The sequence below is a fragment of the Abramis brama genome (assembly GCF_963993115.1).
Source record: "Abramis brama genome assembly, chromosome: 3".
NCBI lineage: Eukaryota > Metazoa > Chordata > Actinopteri > Cypriniformes > Leuciscidae > Abramis > Abramis brama.
The window spans coordinates 19,365,859-19,380,298 of record NC_139965.1 but is presented as its reverse complement, the minus strand read 5'-3'; the positions used below and the strand labels follow the sequence as shown (position 1 = coordinate 19,380,298).

At 37.6% G+C, this 14,440-nt stretch overlaps 2 protein-coding genes across 2 annotated transcripts; one reads left to right on the top strand and one right to left on the bottom strand.

Annotated features, from left to right (window-relative positions):
• Nucleotides 1-1,221: 1,221 nt before the first annotated feature.
• Nucleotides 1,222-5,136, bottom strand: mesd (mesoderm development LRP chaperone). Its single transcript, XM_084108636.1, has 3 exons — nt 4,962-5,136; nt 3,982-4,214; nt 1,222-1,660 (listed from the first exon to the last, which is right to left on the bottom strand). The coding sequence occupies exons 1-3, from the start codon at nt 5,112-5,114 to the stop codon at nt 1,426-1,428; spliced, it is 621 nt and encodes a 206-aa protein (XP_083964762.1). The 5' UTR covers nt 5,115-5,136; the 3' UTR covers nt 1,222-1,425.
• A 1,819-nt stretch (nt 5,137-6,955) lies between these two features.
• Nucleotides 6,956-10,538, top strand: tlnrd1 (talin rod domain containing 1). Its single transcript, XM_084109210.1, has one exon. It carries the CDS (start codon nt 8,402-8,404, stop codon nt 9,464-9,466), a length of 1,065 nt encoding a protein of 354 aa, XP_083965336.1. The 5' UTR covers nt 6,956-8,401; the 3' UTR covers nt 9,467-10,538.
• The last annotated feature ends 3,902 nt before the right edge of the window (nt 10,539-14,440 follow it).

Below are 14,440 nucleotides of genomic sequence, written 5' to 3'. Positions count from 1 at the left end.
CGGGTATCATGGCATATGGTGCTTCAGAAGGGAAAGAATGATCGATTACTCTATTAGCGCCGCCTAATGTTGCTCTCTTTCAAACTGGGGCAATGACTCTCTGCTGCTGCTAAATTCATTTTCTTTGCCAGAAGCTGTTTGACTGATTCCAGATCAGTTCGTTTCTGCCACATGATCCTCCAAGTGGATTTCAACATCCTTCAGCAAGCTGTTATGTAAACCTTCAGATAAATCAGACGAGTCATTTTCTCTATTGCTGCTGAGCGACTGTTCGTGTAAGCTTACTGTTGCATAAGTCAACAAAAATAAAAGATTTGAAGAAATTGTAATCAGACAGTAAATCAATGTTTTTGTCTAGACTGATTGGTGTAGGGAACAACAACAACAAAAAAAGTTAAATATCGCAGGCTTTAAACGCCACACATTTTTAGCATTTGAAAATGTGAACATGAACATGCGGTCTGACACCAACGGTAAACAGTGTTTACAAGTAATGCAAGTTATGTAATCAGATTACTTTTTCAAGTAACTAGTAAAGCATTTCTTTTAAATTTACAACATCGGGGTTACTTTTTCCAAATAAATACCTTGAGTTATTGACTGACAGCTCTCCTGTCCCCATGTTGAGAGAAATCGCAGAGGTGTTGTGTGCGCTGTGTGAACATGATGATATTGTAGTTCTAGACTAAATGTGAGCATTTACTCATATCACTTGCACAAAAACAGATTAAGCATCCCTCTAAAGTCTAAATGAATAAAAACAGTGAAATGCAAACATGCAATAAAATGTTAAATAATACAAATATGCTCTATTTTATCTCTTTATTAAACAATGTCTTTGCTGCAAAACTTTAAAGAGCCAATTCAACCATATGAATAATCAAAACTAACTAGTAAAACATGCATTTAATTTTTTTTCATTATTATTGCTGAAGTTAGAGTACAGATGTGAATTTGCATTTCCTTCAGTCTGAGGTTTAATCTTTTCACTTTTGGCGGGAAAGAGCCCTTACATTGCCAAAAATTAATTTATTTTTTTATAATAAAAAACAATCAGAACAAACAAAAAGTAATGCAAAAGTAACGTAATGCATTACTTTTTTGAAAAGTAATGCAATTAGTTACTTTTTTAGGGAGTAACAAATAACAATATTGTAATGCATTACTTTTAAAAGTAACTTTCCCCAACACTGACTGTAAATAATCAATGCAATGCACATGTAATTATAAAAGTGGTTTATTCTTTGATTCAGATTGTGAAAAAATGAGGTGAGTGACAGTAAAACAAATCAAAGAAATTGAAACTACAGCTGATTTGACTGTAGTCAACCGTTAGTGACCTGTGCATCAAAGTACGCTGGTAACACCTGTTAGAGAAACGCTTCTTCAGTCCCATTAAGACATTGTGCCTTTGAGCTTCGGCCATCAAAGCTCTTGCTTGCTTTTATTTGCTCGGTTGGCTGCTTTCTTGTCTCCTTTCTTCTTGGTGTCGTTTTGCTCATTGCCCTTGGCATCTTTCTTGGCATCTTTCCCAGGGAACACCTGTCCTTCCACGGTCACATCCTCACAGCGGTCCTGAGCGATCAGGAAGTCTTTAATCTCCCAGGCGTAACTCCCGTCACGCAGCATGAAAATGACACGGTTGGATCCCACTACAAACCTGATGAGAATAAAACAAACAGTAACCTTCACTGATTTTTGACAGAGCGCCAAAAAGCATTTCAAGAGAAAGAAAGCTAGTTAGGACAGCTTCAAATAAAAGCAGAGATTCAAATCTACAAAATGCATCTTTTGCATATTTGAACCCTTTCTAGCAGTGACTGTGTGATTTTGAGATCCATCTTTTCACACTGAGGACAATATAGGGACTTTCAACTATTAAAAAAAGGGTCAAACGTTCACTGACGCTCCAGAAGGAAACACGAAGCATTAAGAGCCAGGGGGTGAAAACTTTTTTGAACTTGAAGATCAAGGTAAATTGTACTTAATTTGTCTTCCAGGAAACATGTACGTATAGTCTGATACTTCTGTAAGCCATGGATCATTCAGGTAATGACACAGTATTGAGAATCAAGGGTACATACATTTTGAACGGGGTCTTTTTTGTATACTTTTGTCTTGCGGACTAGACGTAAACATATTTTATGTAAAATATCATATTCAGGACAATACTAAATAAAAATGCATTTTGTATGATCTCTCTTGTTTTGTTAACATTAACATTTTGCAGATTCCGCAAGGTGTATGTAAACTTTTGAGCACGACTGAATACTCTTCATCTGTAAATGTTAGAAAGTCGTGCAAATATTTCCATTTTGCGGCCAGGAGTGATCGAGTCTCATGCAAGCGAGTCTCCACTAAACTTCACATACTTCCATGAACGAGCGATGCCACGCACGTGCGAGTAAAACAGAGTGATGCAGGTATGACGTCACTTTGTAGGCCAATCGGCAGTTAGCGTCGCACGGTTTCCCTGAACAAAAACCCAATAGGATTTTTCCATAGGCTTTTGGATTATCGCAAAAAAAAAAACAAGCTCTTGTGATCAACAAAAGTTTATGATACTTACACGTTTTGTCCATCAAGATCATTTTCACAAATTAACACAATTTTATGAATTTTGGAGCCTAAATGCAGTCGCCGAGGTAAAAAGCTAAAGGTAGACTATAAACGAACTACACCACAGTCCCACGACTTCAAAGTCACCATCATTAAGCTTCCGGTAACTCTTTCAGTTTTTATCTAAAAAACATTTTCCCAGAAACTTTGAGTTAGTTTATAAGAGCACAATTATAAGCATAACGAGGCTGTAAAAGCGGACTGAGTTTACCTGTTCGGCGTGATTACATTTAATCATCCTGACAGCCTCTGTAGTCCCAATTAGCCACTTGCTAGCAACCACATTTTTTAAGACTCGTAACAGCTTTAAAAAAAATTTTTTTTTAAATCACAAGTGGGTTGATACTAATGTATTTTATGTCGTAGAATAAAACGTGAAATTATCTTCTTTCAGCATTTAACCAAAAACCCATTGACTTCAGGATGATGGAACCATAAGTGCTAAAATGCTCATTCGTTTCCATGTTTTTGCGTACAAATTTACATCATACCTGCACCACTCTACAGAATAAGAGCACAATAATTCTGACTAAAATATACATTTTGCTAAAATATTTGTTGTTGGACATTAAATGTGCCATATGTAGAATTTTAAACCTACAAGTAAGTGTATTTTTATTATAGCAGTAACTGTAAAGTGACTATTGAATGTGTGTTCCCCTTACCAGTTAACGTTTAGTCTGTGCTTTTGTTTTCATTTCATTTTAATTTAGGGTTGACTAATGTTGTTACAATGTTATAATGTAATATGATTTTAACCCTTTCTTTGCACATAATGTATAGCACAGCCTACATGGTTACATTGACTATATTTGTTTTCATAGCCTTCAATATAACATTGTTTGTAGAACAACACTGGCCAAGATGTGAAGTGTTTTTTTTTTTTTTTTTTTTTAAATCCAAATAGAAAAAAAGTAGAACATACAGAGATATATCCTGTATCGTCATTCAGCCCAAAAATATAGAAATTAGGGATGGGAATTTCAAGCAAAAATAATATTCGAAGATCGCTGGGTATTATTCGATTATTCTTCGAAAATCGCACCCCTCCCCCACATGCACGCACACATGCATGTATAGGCTACACTGTGAAACAATGTCTAGGCCTATCTTATTCTGTTGTCTGAGAGTAGATTGACAGCATTTAGGTGCGTTATTGGCAGCGCCACCCTCTGGTTACATGAACGTGTCACCACTGCATCAGAACCAAAAACATGGGAATTTTTTCGGGAAAACATAAGACAATAATCGCAAAACCTATTCAATATTCTATAATAAAATCAACTATTGTGACTCATCCCTAATAGAGATATGTTTGTTTTTTTGTTTTTTTTGTCCACATTGCCCAGCCCTAGTTGTTACCTCTGAACATCAAAGTTGGCATTGAAGAGGCTTCCCTGCCACAGGCTGGTGATCTCTTCTGTCTCCTTCTCTGTCGGGTTTCCTGCCACAGAGGCAAACACCATCAAGGTCTTTCCCTTCTTGGACATCTTCAAGAGCTCCTCTGGTTTGGACGCATCTATTTTAGAGAAGTCGATGGGTGGAGGAGACCTTTTGTGCTCCGGTAAATCGCCCTCTTCGATGTCATCATCTTTCTGTCATAAATGAAAAGATGTCAATGAGAAACACTGAAGAAAGAAAATCTCTTTTTAAAATGGCAACATTTTATTTACTTGTAGTTAGGGCTGGGCGTAATTATGTAACTTATGGAATGTCAAGCAAGAAGGGAAAATGTGATAACGAACGATATGAGCGACATTTTATTTTCAAACTTTAGATATTCAACATTCTTAATTTAAATACTTAGTAAATGACTGTGACTCTACCTGGCTAAATTCTGTGAACCATGGTCTTTCACAGGCAACCTTTGACTCAAGGAGTGTCCCTATAAAATGTGTAAAGTGTCCCAATAAAATCTATCTATCTATCTATCTATCTATCTATCTATCTATCTATCGCAATGTGCATACAAAAGAAATACCACAATTTAGGAAGGAACATTTGAAAACATTGTACATTTTTTTTTAACGTTTACATACACAGAAAGAGTTAAAAATATGTAGGGCTACAAGAATACAAACAAAACAAGTGTGGAATACACTGTAACCATGTTAATGGTTTACGTCAAAATACTAGTTATGGCAGTTACTGTTCCTACAAATGTGGTAGTTAACCGATAAAAGTGTCGGGTTGACTAACATACAGACGCACCTACATAAACTAAATGACAAAACGATGGTATTTTGGCGGTTACCGTGGTATTTTATCGTGAGAGGCACATGACTGATGTGTGCATCAGCACAGAATGTCTGCAGCTGCAGCGTGGATGAGTTCGTTCATACCTCCCACTCCTCCAGCAGTCTGGCCATATCCGCGTCATTATAATCCCTTATGTCTTTCTTCTTCTTTGCTTTCGTTTCTGTACAATGAACCGATATGAATAATATGAGAAAAAGCAATACTGATACAGTCCTACTGCTAGCGGGAGTCGCCATCTTTAAACCTGGAGCTCGCTGATTGGGTAAAATCTTTCCGCTCGTCATTGGCTAAAGGAAGTGTTTGCCTGATCACGTGGCCTACTATTGCGGGATTTTTTTTCTCTTCCATTTATTTGTTGCAAGGAAAATATAACACAAAATACAATCATATACATGTAAATTAAACAATTAAGTAATAAAGTGTAAAATGAAAAATCTGTATGGGGACCAAACACAAAATATAGAGAAAGTTAATAAGTGTAAACAATAAGACAAAATAAAATAATCCACATATTTAGGCCTGCGTTTGGAAAGCTTTTAATTTAGTTTCAGATTTTGCATGTTAGTGGATTTACATTCTCATATAATAAAATAATAACATTCACTAACTGTTTAATATTACTTTTTTATATTATAATATTACTTTTTTTAAACTGTTTTATATTATCTTCAATGAATTGGCATTTAGGAAAACAAATACTGACATGTACAAGAATTACTATATTGTTATGCTTCACTGATTATTCTGAAGAAAACGAACGTACTCTTATTTAATTAATTTACTCAGGCCTATATTTTGACCAAATTTCACATTCAGTATTTATTTGATATTGTGATACCCGACAACACTCTCATGTTGATTTTATATTACCCCCTAAAACATTTTTTTCTCTTTTTTTCTTTTTGTATGCATATATAATGTTCAATATTTGCATTCAAACAAAAGTGCATGTATAATGTTAAAGTTTATGCAATAACAAAACAAACAATAAAAAAGAAAAAGAAACAAGACAGTCACAGCTAAACGAATTAAATGAAGAGGATTTCATGGTTTTTCAGCTCTGCACTTCACAGGCTGGGTTCTCTAAAGTGCTTGTCATGGGACTCATATGAAGTGTGTGCGGCTCATTCAACAGAATCGGAACTGTTTCCTCTCAGGACACCCCACCCAATGGCACAGTGCCCCGTGCAGCTGTACAACTGACATGCAGTGTTCACAGCCTCCCTCAGCCCCCAGTTCAGATACAACACACTTCATAACAAATGCTTTGTGTAATCCAGTAGCTGTACACTTTTGGAATTTAATAAGGAATCAGACCAAACAAGGCCTACATTAGGGATCTATATTGAATATGAAGAGCATCTGTTGTTTGAAACTGGGCAATTGAGTAGTGAAACACTGTCGTAGAATGTAATGTCAAGGGGTAACGATAGGCCAACGTGTACTTATGAATGCGTATGCTTGTAAGTCCTCAAAATGCAATATTTAGATAATCATATACGACCAATAGTTCTTTGACGAAAGCCCTTCCCATGTCCAAAGAGGAGTGTTTTCAGTGCAACAGCCCCACCCTGTAGTTTCTCATTGGCTCCTTCACACTCCCAGCGTCTCCTTTTGTCTAATGAAAAGTACTCTACTGCACTTACGTCATAGTTTTGCATCGGTGAATCCGATTTCCCTTCCCAAGATAAATCAGCTGTTTTGAGGCCAATCTGATATTTTTATGAGCGCGGTAGGGTGAATTTTTTTTATTATTATTATTTGCATTAGGACCGCACGCACGAATATGTATACTTACAACTAAAACCCCACAGCGCTAACATAAACGTTAATAATAGATAAATAAACAAAGTAGGCTACTTATTGCACACATCAATATAAATAAATGGAGCAAACTATTATAGTTAAAACACTATATTAACACGAAATATACTTTAAACAACACAAAGATGTGACGGTAAATCTGTTCAAGAAAGTCAAAACAATAAAAGTTTCAGTTCAGAAGACCGTGCGTTTAAAATACAAAAGCATAATAATATAACCGGCGTTTCCGCTAAACTAAAAAATAATTCACTCTATGCCGCTCTGAAAGCGAACATTGTGAAAGTAGTAAATACCCCACACGCGAGAGACCTGTTGGATTTACAGGGAAGCGCAAACTGTGGGGGCGAAACACCAGAAACAAGAAAAACCAAACAAACAAAAAGGGTAACACAAGGAACTTCTCTGGAATTTGTCTTTGGGTGTAACTTTTGCCCTCAGACCGGTAGTTTAGTCTCACATCGGGGCCTCGGGAAACGATGACTGGTGAGGAATGAACACGACTTCTCGCGCGACTAACGTTACTTCTGAAAAATACGCGTATCGGTTGAGGGGCTGCTGGATTAAAAGGAGGAGTTTCGTCTCTATGACCAGGAATAATGGTTGTGGAGTGTATAAAAGTGTCGGAGTTTGAGGGAAGCTAACAGGCTATTCAGCCACACCCTCCCGCCGCTTCCTGATACGCAAGATGTAGCGGGAGACTACAACCGACGCGCGCGAGTCTCAGTAGCGAACCAAGTTCGTTATTGTCGAGGAAACTACATTAAAACATTAAGCTGAACGTTAAAACAATGGCAAGCAAAAGCGGAAATATCTGCCACTGGACAACCGCTGTTTTTCTGCTGGAGAGGGCGTATGGACAATAGATATGCATAAGGAACTGTGTTTTCCCACAGAACTTGGATTGTGTACGAAAAAGAAACGGCTGAAAGTCGTTCGGGAATATTTTATAAGTTTTCAAGGTCTCGTGGGATGATGGTGCAGTGGCGGCGGGGCGCTCGCGCGTCTCGCGCTTCGGACGCAGGGTCAGCAAGACGGTCAATACATCATCAGCATCATATTGCAGGACGTGTATATCATTTAATTTGCTTGACACGAAACGAAGAAAACCTGAAATGACAGATTCTGGAAGTCAACCTGCACTTTGCCTTCATCTGGGCATCTTCTCGTTCATGGCACTGCAGTAGCCCTTTAAAAGATTTTTTTGGGGGGTTTGTTTGCATTGTTGGAGCAACATTGACAACCTGTGAAACTGATCAGACTGTAGCCTACCTTAACAGAGGTAGTTGTGAATTGTATTATTTCTTTCATTATGCACACCTAAAATCTGATTATTTAAACATTGGGCAATTCAGAGTTTTTCAATTGAAGGGATATTTAACTATAGCTCTCACCAGCCTATTTTGCCCGCATTTTATATTATAAGAATATTTTTTTCAAAAGTACTTCACTTATTCTCGCAAGTGCGTTGAGTGAAGTTTCATATTATTTTGAGTTATCAAAGTGTCCTGTGTGTTTGCAAGGAAGCTGAGTGGACTTTTTCTTCTGAAGGACATTATAAAAGACTCTTTGGCCAGTTTCACTCTCCTTGAGAAGGTGTGGAAATCTTTTATTACTGAAGAAAATGACATAAATCACATGTTTCGCACAAGAGAACGTGTGTTGCGATCTTTATTTTGAACATTAGAGCGACCACACTACTATGGCTAGTAGTGGCTCTGGAAAATCAGATAGTGAGGTTTCTACCAACATCCCTAGTGGCAGCTTGCAACAAAGGAAAAGACTTTTATCCATCTGTGACGCATGCAAGAGCAAAATGCAGCTGGTGGCGGACCTGCTCCTGCTGTCCAGCGAGACCAGGCCGGTGGTGAACTCCGACGGCCTGCCCATAGCAGAGACGTTCGAGAAATGTCGCGACACCTTGATCGCCCGAACTAAGGAGTTGTCTATTATTGTTCATGACATTCAGAGCCAGCTCAACATGGGGAAGTTCGTGGAGGTCGGGGACAGACTGTTGGAGATGGGTGACCTGGTGGTCTCGCTGACAGAGTATTCGGCGCATGGCGCGTACTTGGCGGCCGTGGAGATCCCGGGCTCACAGGCTGCCGTTCCCGGCCTGGTGGACCGCTATAAAGTCACCCGCTGCCGCCACGAAGTGGAGCAGACGTGCAACACTCTACGCCTAACAGCTCTGGCCGACCTGACGCCGCAGCTCCTTCTGGAGGTGTCACAGAACATCCTGAAGAACCTCACCATGCTCACGGACGCCTCCTCTCTGGCCAGTGATAAATCCAAGGACAAGTTCGCCAAGGAGCAGTTCAAAGCTAGCGTTAAGTGCATGAGCACAAGCGCCACGGCTCTGTTGGCGTGCATGCGTGAGCTGAAGGCCTGCCCCAGCGAGCTGACCCGCAACCGCTGCGTCCTCTTCAGTGGCCCGCTCGTGCAGGCCGTCCACGCCTTGGTGGGTTTCGCCACAGAGCCGCAGTTCCTCGGCAAAGCCGCCGCCATCACCCCCGAGGGCAAGGGGGTGCAGACGGCCGTCCTGGGCGGCGCCATGAGCGTGGTGTCGGCCTGCGTGCTCCTGACCCAGGGCCTCAGGGATATTTCCCAGCATCCCGAGAGCAGCTCCCAGATGCCCGTCTACCGGGAGCGTCTGCGCAACTCTGCATGTGCCGTCTCGGACGGATGCACTCTCCTGTCTCAGGCACTAAGGGAACGATCCTCACCTAGAACTTTACCGCCAGTTAACTCTCATTCTGTGAATTAAAACTCCTCCCCGGCACGTTATTTTTGAAGTACCAAAGAATCTAATCAGGTTTAACCCCTGTATAGTATGAGTTAGGGCTGGGCGATACTTTGAATATTAGCGATGTTAAAAGTTTGTCTTATAAAGACAGTAAGCAGCTGCTTTCAAACACTCCCACGCATATGTGTGTGTGTGAGAGCTCTGTAAACAGCATCAAATGTTTCTATTTGCAACATGTTTAACAGCGTTGTAGCCAATCACAGACATGTCTGTTTAGCTCCGAAACACAATGACCAATCATAGGTGGGGAATCCACTCAATACTGCTCAAAAGTGGGAGTTTTCATTCAGCACGATCACATAATGTGTTCTTCATGCTCGAATCCTCTCATTATAACTGCAAACATGATGTAAATAAGAGGTTCATATAAATAAGTATAAAAACTAGTGTTGATTTTTGCAGTAAACAATTTGTGACTAAACGTTCTGTCCAGATGTCTTTTTCACCAGGGGACGAAAAATAAAAAGAAATAAAAAAATTGAAAACAAATGGAAAAACATTGTTAAATCGAATATAACGAAAATATCAAGATATTTTTAGCTATATCGCCCAGCCTTAATTTGAGTAAATGTAGTGTTTATCCATCTAAATTAACTTTTCATGGCAGTCGGCTTTACTCAAGGTCGCATTTATAGGTTATTTTCTCATACTGGATGTGATTGTGGAAAAAAAGTAGCTTTTAGTAAAACTGACAACTTTTCAGCAAATCTTCTTGTCGGTTGAGAATATGGCCAAAAGCGGTCTTTACAACAGAAGCCTTAAAATGAAACTGAAAGTCTTTACCTCAGTGTTTAGCTGAATGGATGTCATTGAGATCTGTAGAAATCATCAGCATCATATTGTTCGTATTCCATGTGTGAATTTGTAATGAGTTAAAGCTGCTGTGAGTGTGTGCCATAGGTTTTACACTATTTACAAGACTTACAATGATATTTTAATGTGCTGTTCTTCCCCCCTTGCCCACCCCCTCATTTTTTATCATGCATGTACTGGAGTATTTATTTCAAGTAATTAAAAATGTTGTTTCTCATAACTATCGTGTGACATCTCAGTCTAAAGATTAAAATACTTGATTATTTTAAATATGTTGAACAAAATGTGTGCTCTGAGCAACTGAATGTGATTTATCATGAAAGATGCATCCAAGCACTTTAAGTTATTTTTAGTGAAGCGTTTGATTTTGTCCAAATTTCTATACAGGTGGATTGGTGAAGTTAAAGCTAATAATCCCGGTGCCTTGAAGAGCTCCTTTACGCAAAAGCTACCTTGACTAGTTCCTGATGTGTTCCATTTGTTATCCTTGATAAGCCTCTTGCTACCTTCATCTGTGCGTTTGAAGTCTGGAATGTTTATCTCTTCCGCCACACATCTTATGTGTAGCCGTTTATTCCACACATTTCCTGTACATGGAAAACCCCTGATTAGTCCATTAGTGAAAGACCTACTAGCATTTTTTACTTAATATCTCTGGTACAAGTTATGGGAAAATCTTGGTGTCTTTTTGGTTTTTATAGCCTAACTATAAAGACAACGATCTGCGTTACGGTAAATCTCACTAAATCTGTCAATATCCTTGTCATATTATACCCAAAAATCTAAAGATTTTTTTAATAATGCCTCTACTTTGAATGTTCATCTTTTGTGAATTTTTGCATTATTTTTATGAAAATAATGCACATTTTAACCCAAAATTCTCATTACTGTAATGCGAAACAAAAATTGTATATGATGTAAATAGTAAATCATAAATAATTTTATTACATGTATAGTATTTATATAGTAAAGGGCTGTCAAATTGATTAATCACACATGTATGCATAAATGTGTGTGTCATATATATATATATATATATATGTGTGTGTGTGTGTGTGTGTGTGTATGTATAAGACACACACGTTTATTCATTTACGTTTATTTATACACGATTTGACAGCCCTTTATTATATAAATATATGTAATAAAATTATATATATATATATATAATGTGTATATACACACATATAAACAAACTTTTGTGTTAGATGCAATTAATCAATTTGACAGCACTAAGTAAAATATAATTAATATTTCTGAAATAGTAAAACATTCAAAGTCACTGTCTTATAATATTTACTTTATTCTTAGTGAGATTTAAAGGGAATTACAGAAACGTTAAATTACAATAATGAGAATTTGTGCTTTTTGTGCTTGTGTTATTAAAATATCTATGCATTTAATATAATATAATATAATATAATATATTATAATATATATGGTTTTTTGTCTGGGTTGAAATGTGTGTGGGGGGGAACTGTTGGTGCACAACAGGAAACCAAATGACCTCTTCTATCTGGAGACACTTCCTTCACAGCGCAAAATGTCGGAGAAATAATTTCGACCCAGGTTTCGCCCATTTCCTGCTAAAAGGAGAGAAGTGTAAGCTCTTCCCTGTCCTATTATGCAAGCGTGTGCTGTGAGGGTCTGTCTTCTCCCCCAGTCACCCAGTATCCTGTTTCAGATTCGTTATTATCAGTGTAAACACCTCACCCTCAAAAGCAGGCAGATGTACGGATGATGTGGGAGAAAGGGATGTCTGGAATGTTAACATCTATAATGAAATGTGATTGACATTTTTATGGGGGAAAAGCAGGTTTTTCTCTTAGAAATTGTATATGTAATAATTCATGCACACGGTCATGTTTGTCAATGATGAATACACAATGCACTAGAAGATGAAAGTGGTGCTTGTCCAGGCAAAGCTCACTGATCACTTAGAAAAGTTATAACACACCAGTTGAGTTGTTTTGGATAGAAGCATCTGCTAAATTAATGTAAAGGTTGGCCTATTATTCATGCCTGGAGCACAAATGGTGTACAATCAGTGTTAAAATTTAATACTTAGGTTTGGGCTTTGTTTAAATTCATTAATAAAAACTCACACATTTGGCAAGTTTTGATACTGTGGATATGGATATAATCTGCCATATAATTTCTGGTGGCACTAACACTTTGTTACTCATTTGAGACCTAATAAGATGCACGTGGTGAGAGTAGAATGACACTGAGCTCATAATTTATGGAAAAACCTTATCAAATGGCAGACATTGCCGTCTAACATGCAGCCTCAGTTATAGAAGGGCCGTTTGAGGGGAATTTCTAGTCTATACATTTTATTTTGTTGCCCAAAAGTAGACATAAACATAAGATTTATGTATTTAAATAAATTTCCATCCATTTGAATTAGACCGTTTTAACAAACAAACTAATAAACTTATTAAAACTAATAAAATGTTATGCATATTTGTCAGTTGCGCATAAATTAAATGGGTAACGACTCAAAAAATAATGGCATAGTGTCAAATCAAATCATGGCAAATTTGCATCTATTTAAAAAAATCTAATCAGCATAAATCTGTTAATCGTGAAAACTAATTTGATTCAATATGTCCACTGATATGGCTGGCAGTGGAATAAGCAATATTTATTACTTAAAATGTATGAAATTGAAACAAATTGGATTTATTTATGATAAATATATAAACTGTTTATGTATGACTGACAAAATGCATCACATTAACTTTATTAGAATGTTTATATTAAAACTGTGTAATCCAATCTTTGTAATGAATCTTAAATTTAGGCCTAAATATTAGTCTTTTTTTACCTTTTGTTTTGCTTAAATTGGCATAAATCTGCAAATAGAGAGACTATAGGCTAGAAAATTTAGTTGGTTAGACCACAGAAATAGACAACATACTTGAGAGAAACTCAGTCACCCATTTAGGTTGGTTTAGGTTTAGTGTGTCAAGCAACAGCTGTCGTCTTGGTCAGAAGTGTGACGTCTCCTGGTAACCAAGGCCAAATGTCAGTCTAGTGTGATATGATACTGATTGTATCGTATATCCCTCTGCTCACATAAAAGACACACCCAGGTCATTGTGCTAACGTTTGCGAAGGGCAGATCAAGTTTCATTTTCAGCGTTTTATTGAATCTGCATTTGCATCAGTTGGTAAATATTAAAATGTATAACTGCCTATAGGTTCATAAATCTAAATGTTTAGTAGTGGCTTAGTATAGCAGTTACAGAGAATACTTTCTCAGGTGATATATACTGTACTTAATTTACAATTTTTGGTAAGATAGAACCGATTCGTTCAAATGCATTACATAGTTACAGTCAAACCAAAAATAATTCAGACACCAGATATCATTTTTTATATTTGTTTACTAGTGGGTGCAGGACACTAAAGTTCATTTATGTAAGTGAGGATAGCAAAATAAAGTAAACTGTGACATATTATACCTAAAAATTCTTCATACAATGGACTACCAGTAAAATGTATAAAAATGTGGGACCAAAAATTATTCAGACACTTTGACCTGACCATGTTTTCCTTAAGTGTTTTTTCTTTATTGCTAATGCGACCATTTTACACCACAGACTGAACAAAATTAAGCATTGCTTGGTAATTGGTTGACCTAAATTGGTATTATCTAATTGTGTACTTCAATTAAACAGCTGATAGCTATTCAACCTAATTCATTTGTGAGACAGTCTAACAGAAGGATGGCCAAAACAAGTGAAATATCAACTGATTTGATAACTATTCGAAAAGTTCATTTTCACTATAGCGAGTGAACTGTGATAATGTGAGAAATGTTGAAGGTGTCTTAATACATTTTGGTTTGACTGTATATATTAGGTGCAGGATTGCTGTAAAATTAATGTGGATCATATGGGGAGGATACATTGCCCTGTGCCATCTGTTAGTTTGACATCTGCCCTGAATATTCAGCATAAACCACCCTGAAATCCTCCCAGCCTGAGAGGCAGGGAGAGTTTGGCAGGAATTCAAACAGAGCTGAAATTCCTCATCCTTCCCCTTTGGCTGACCTTGGACCAGCAGTTTTTTCACACTGCCCTCTCATACGCCCACACCTTCTTTTGACCACCA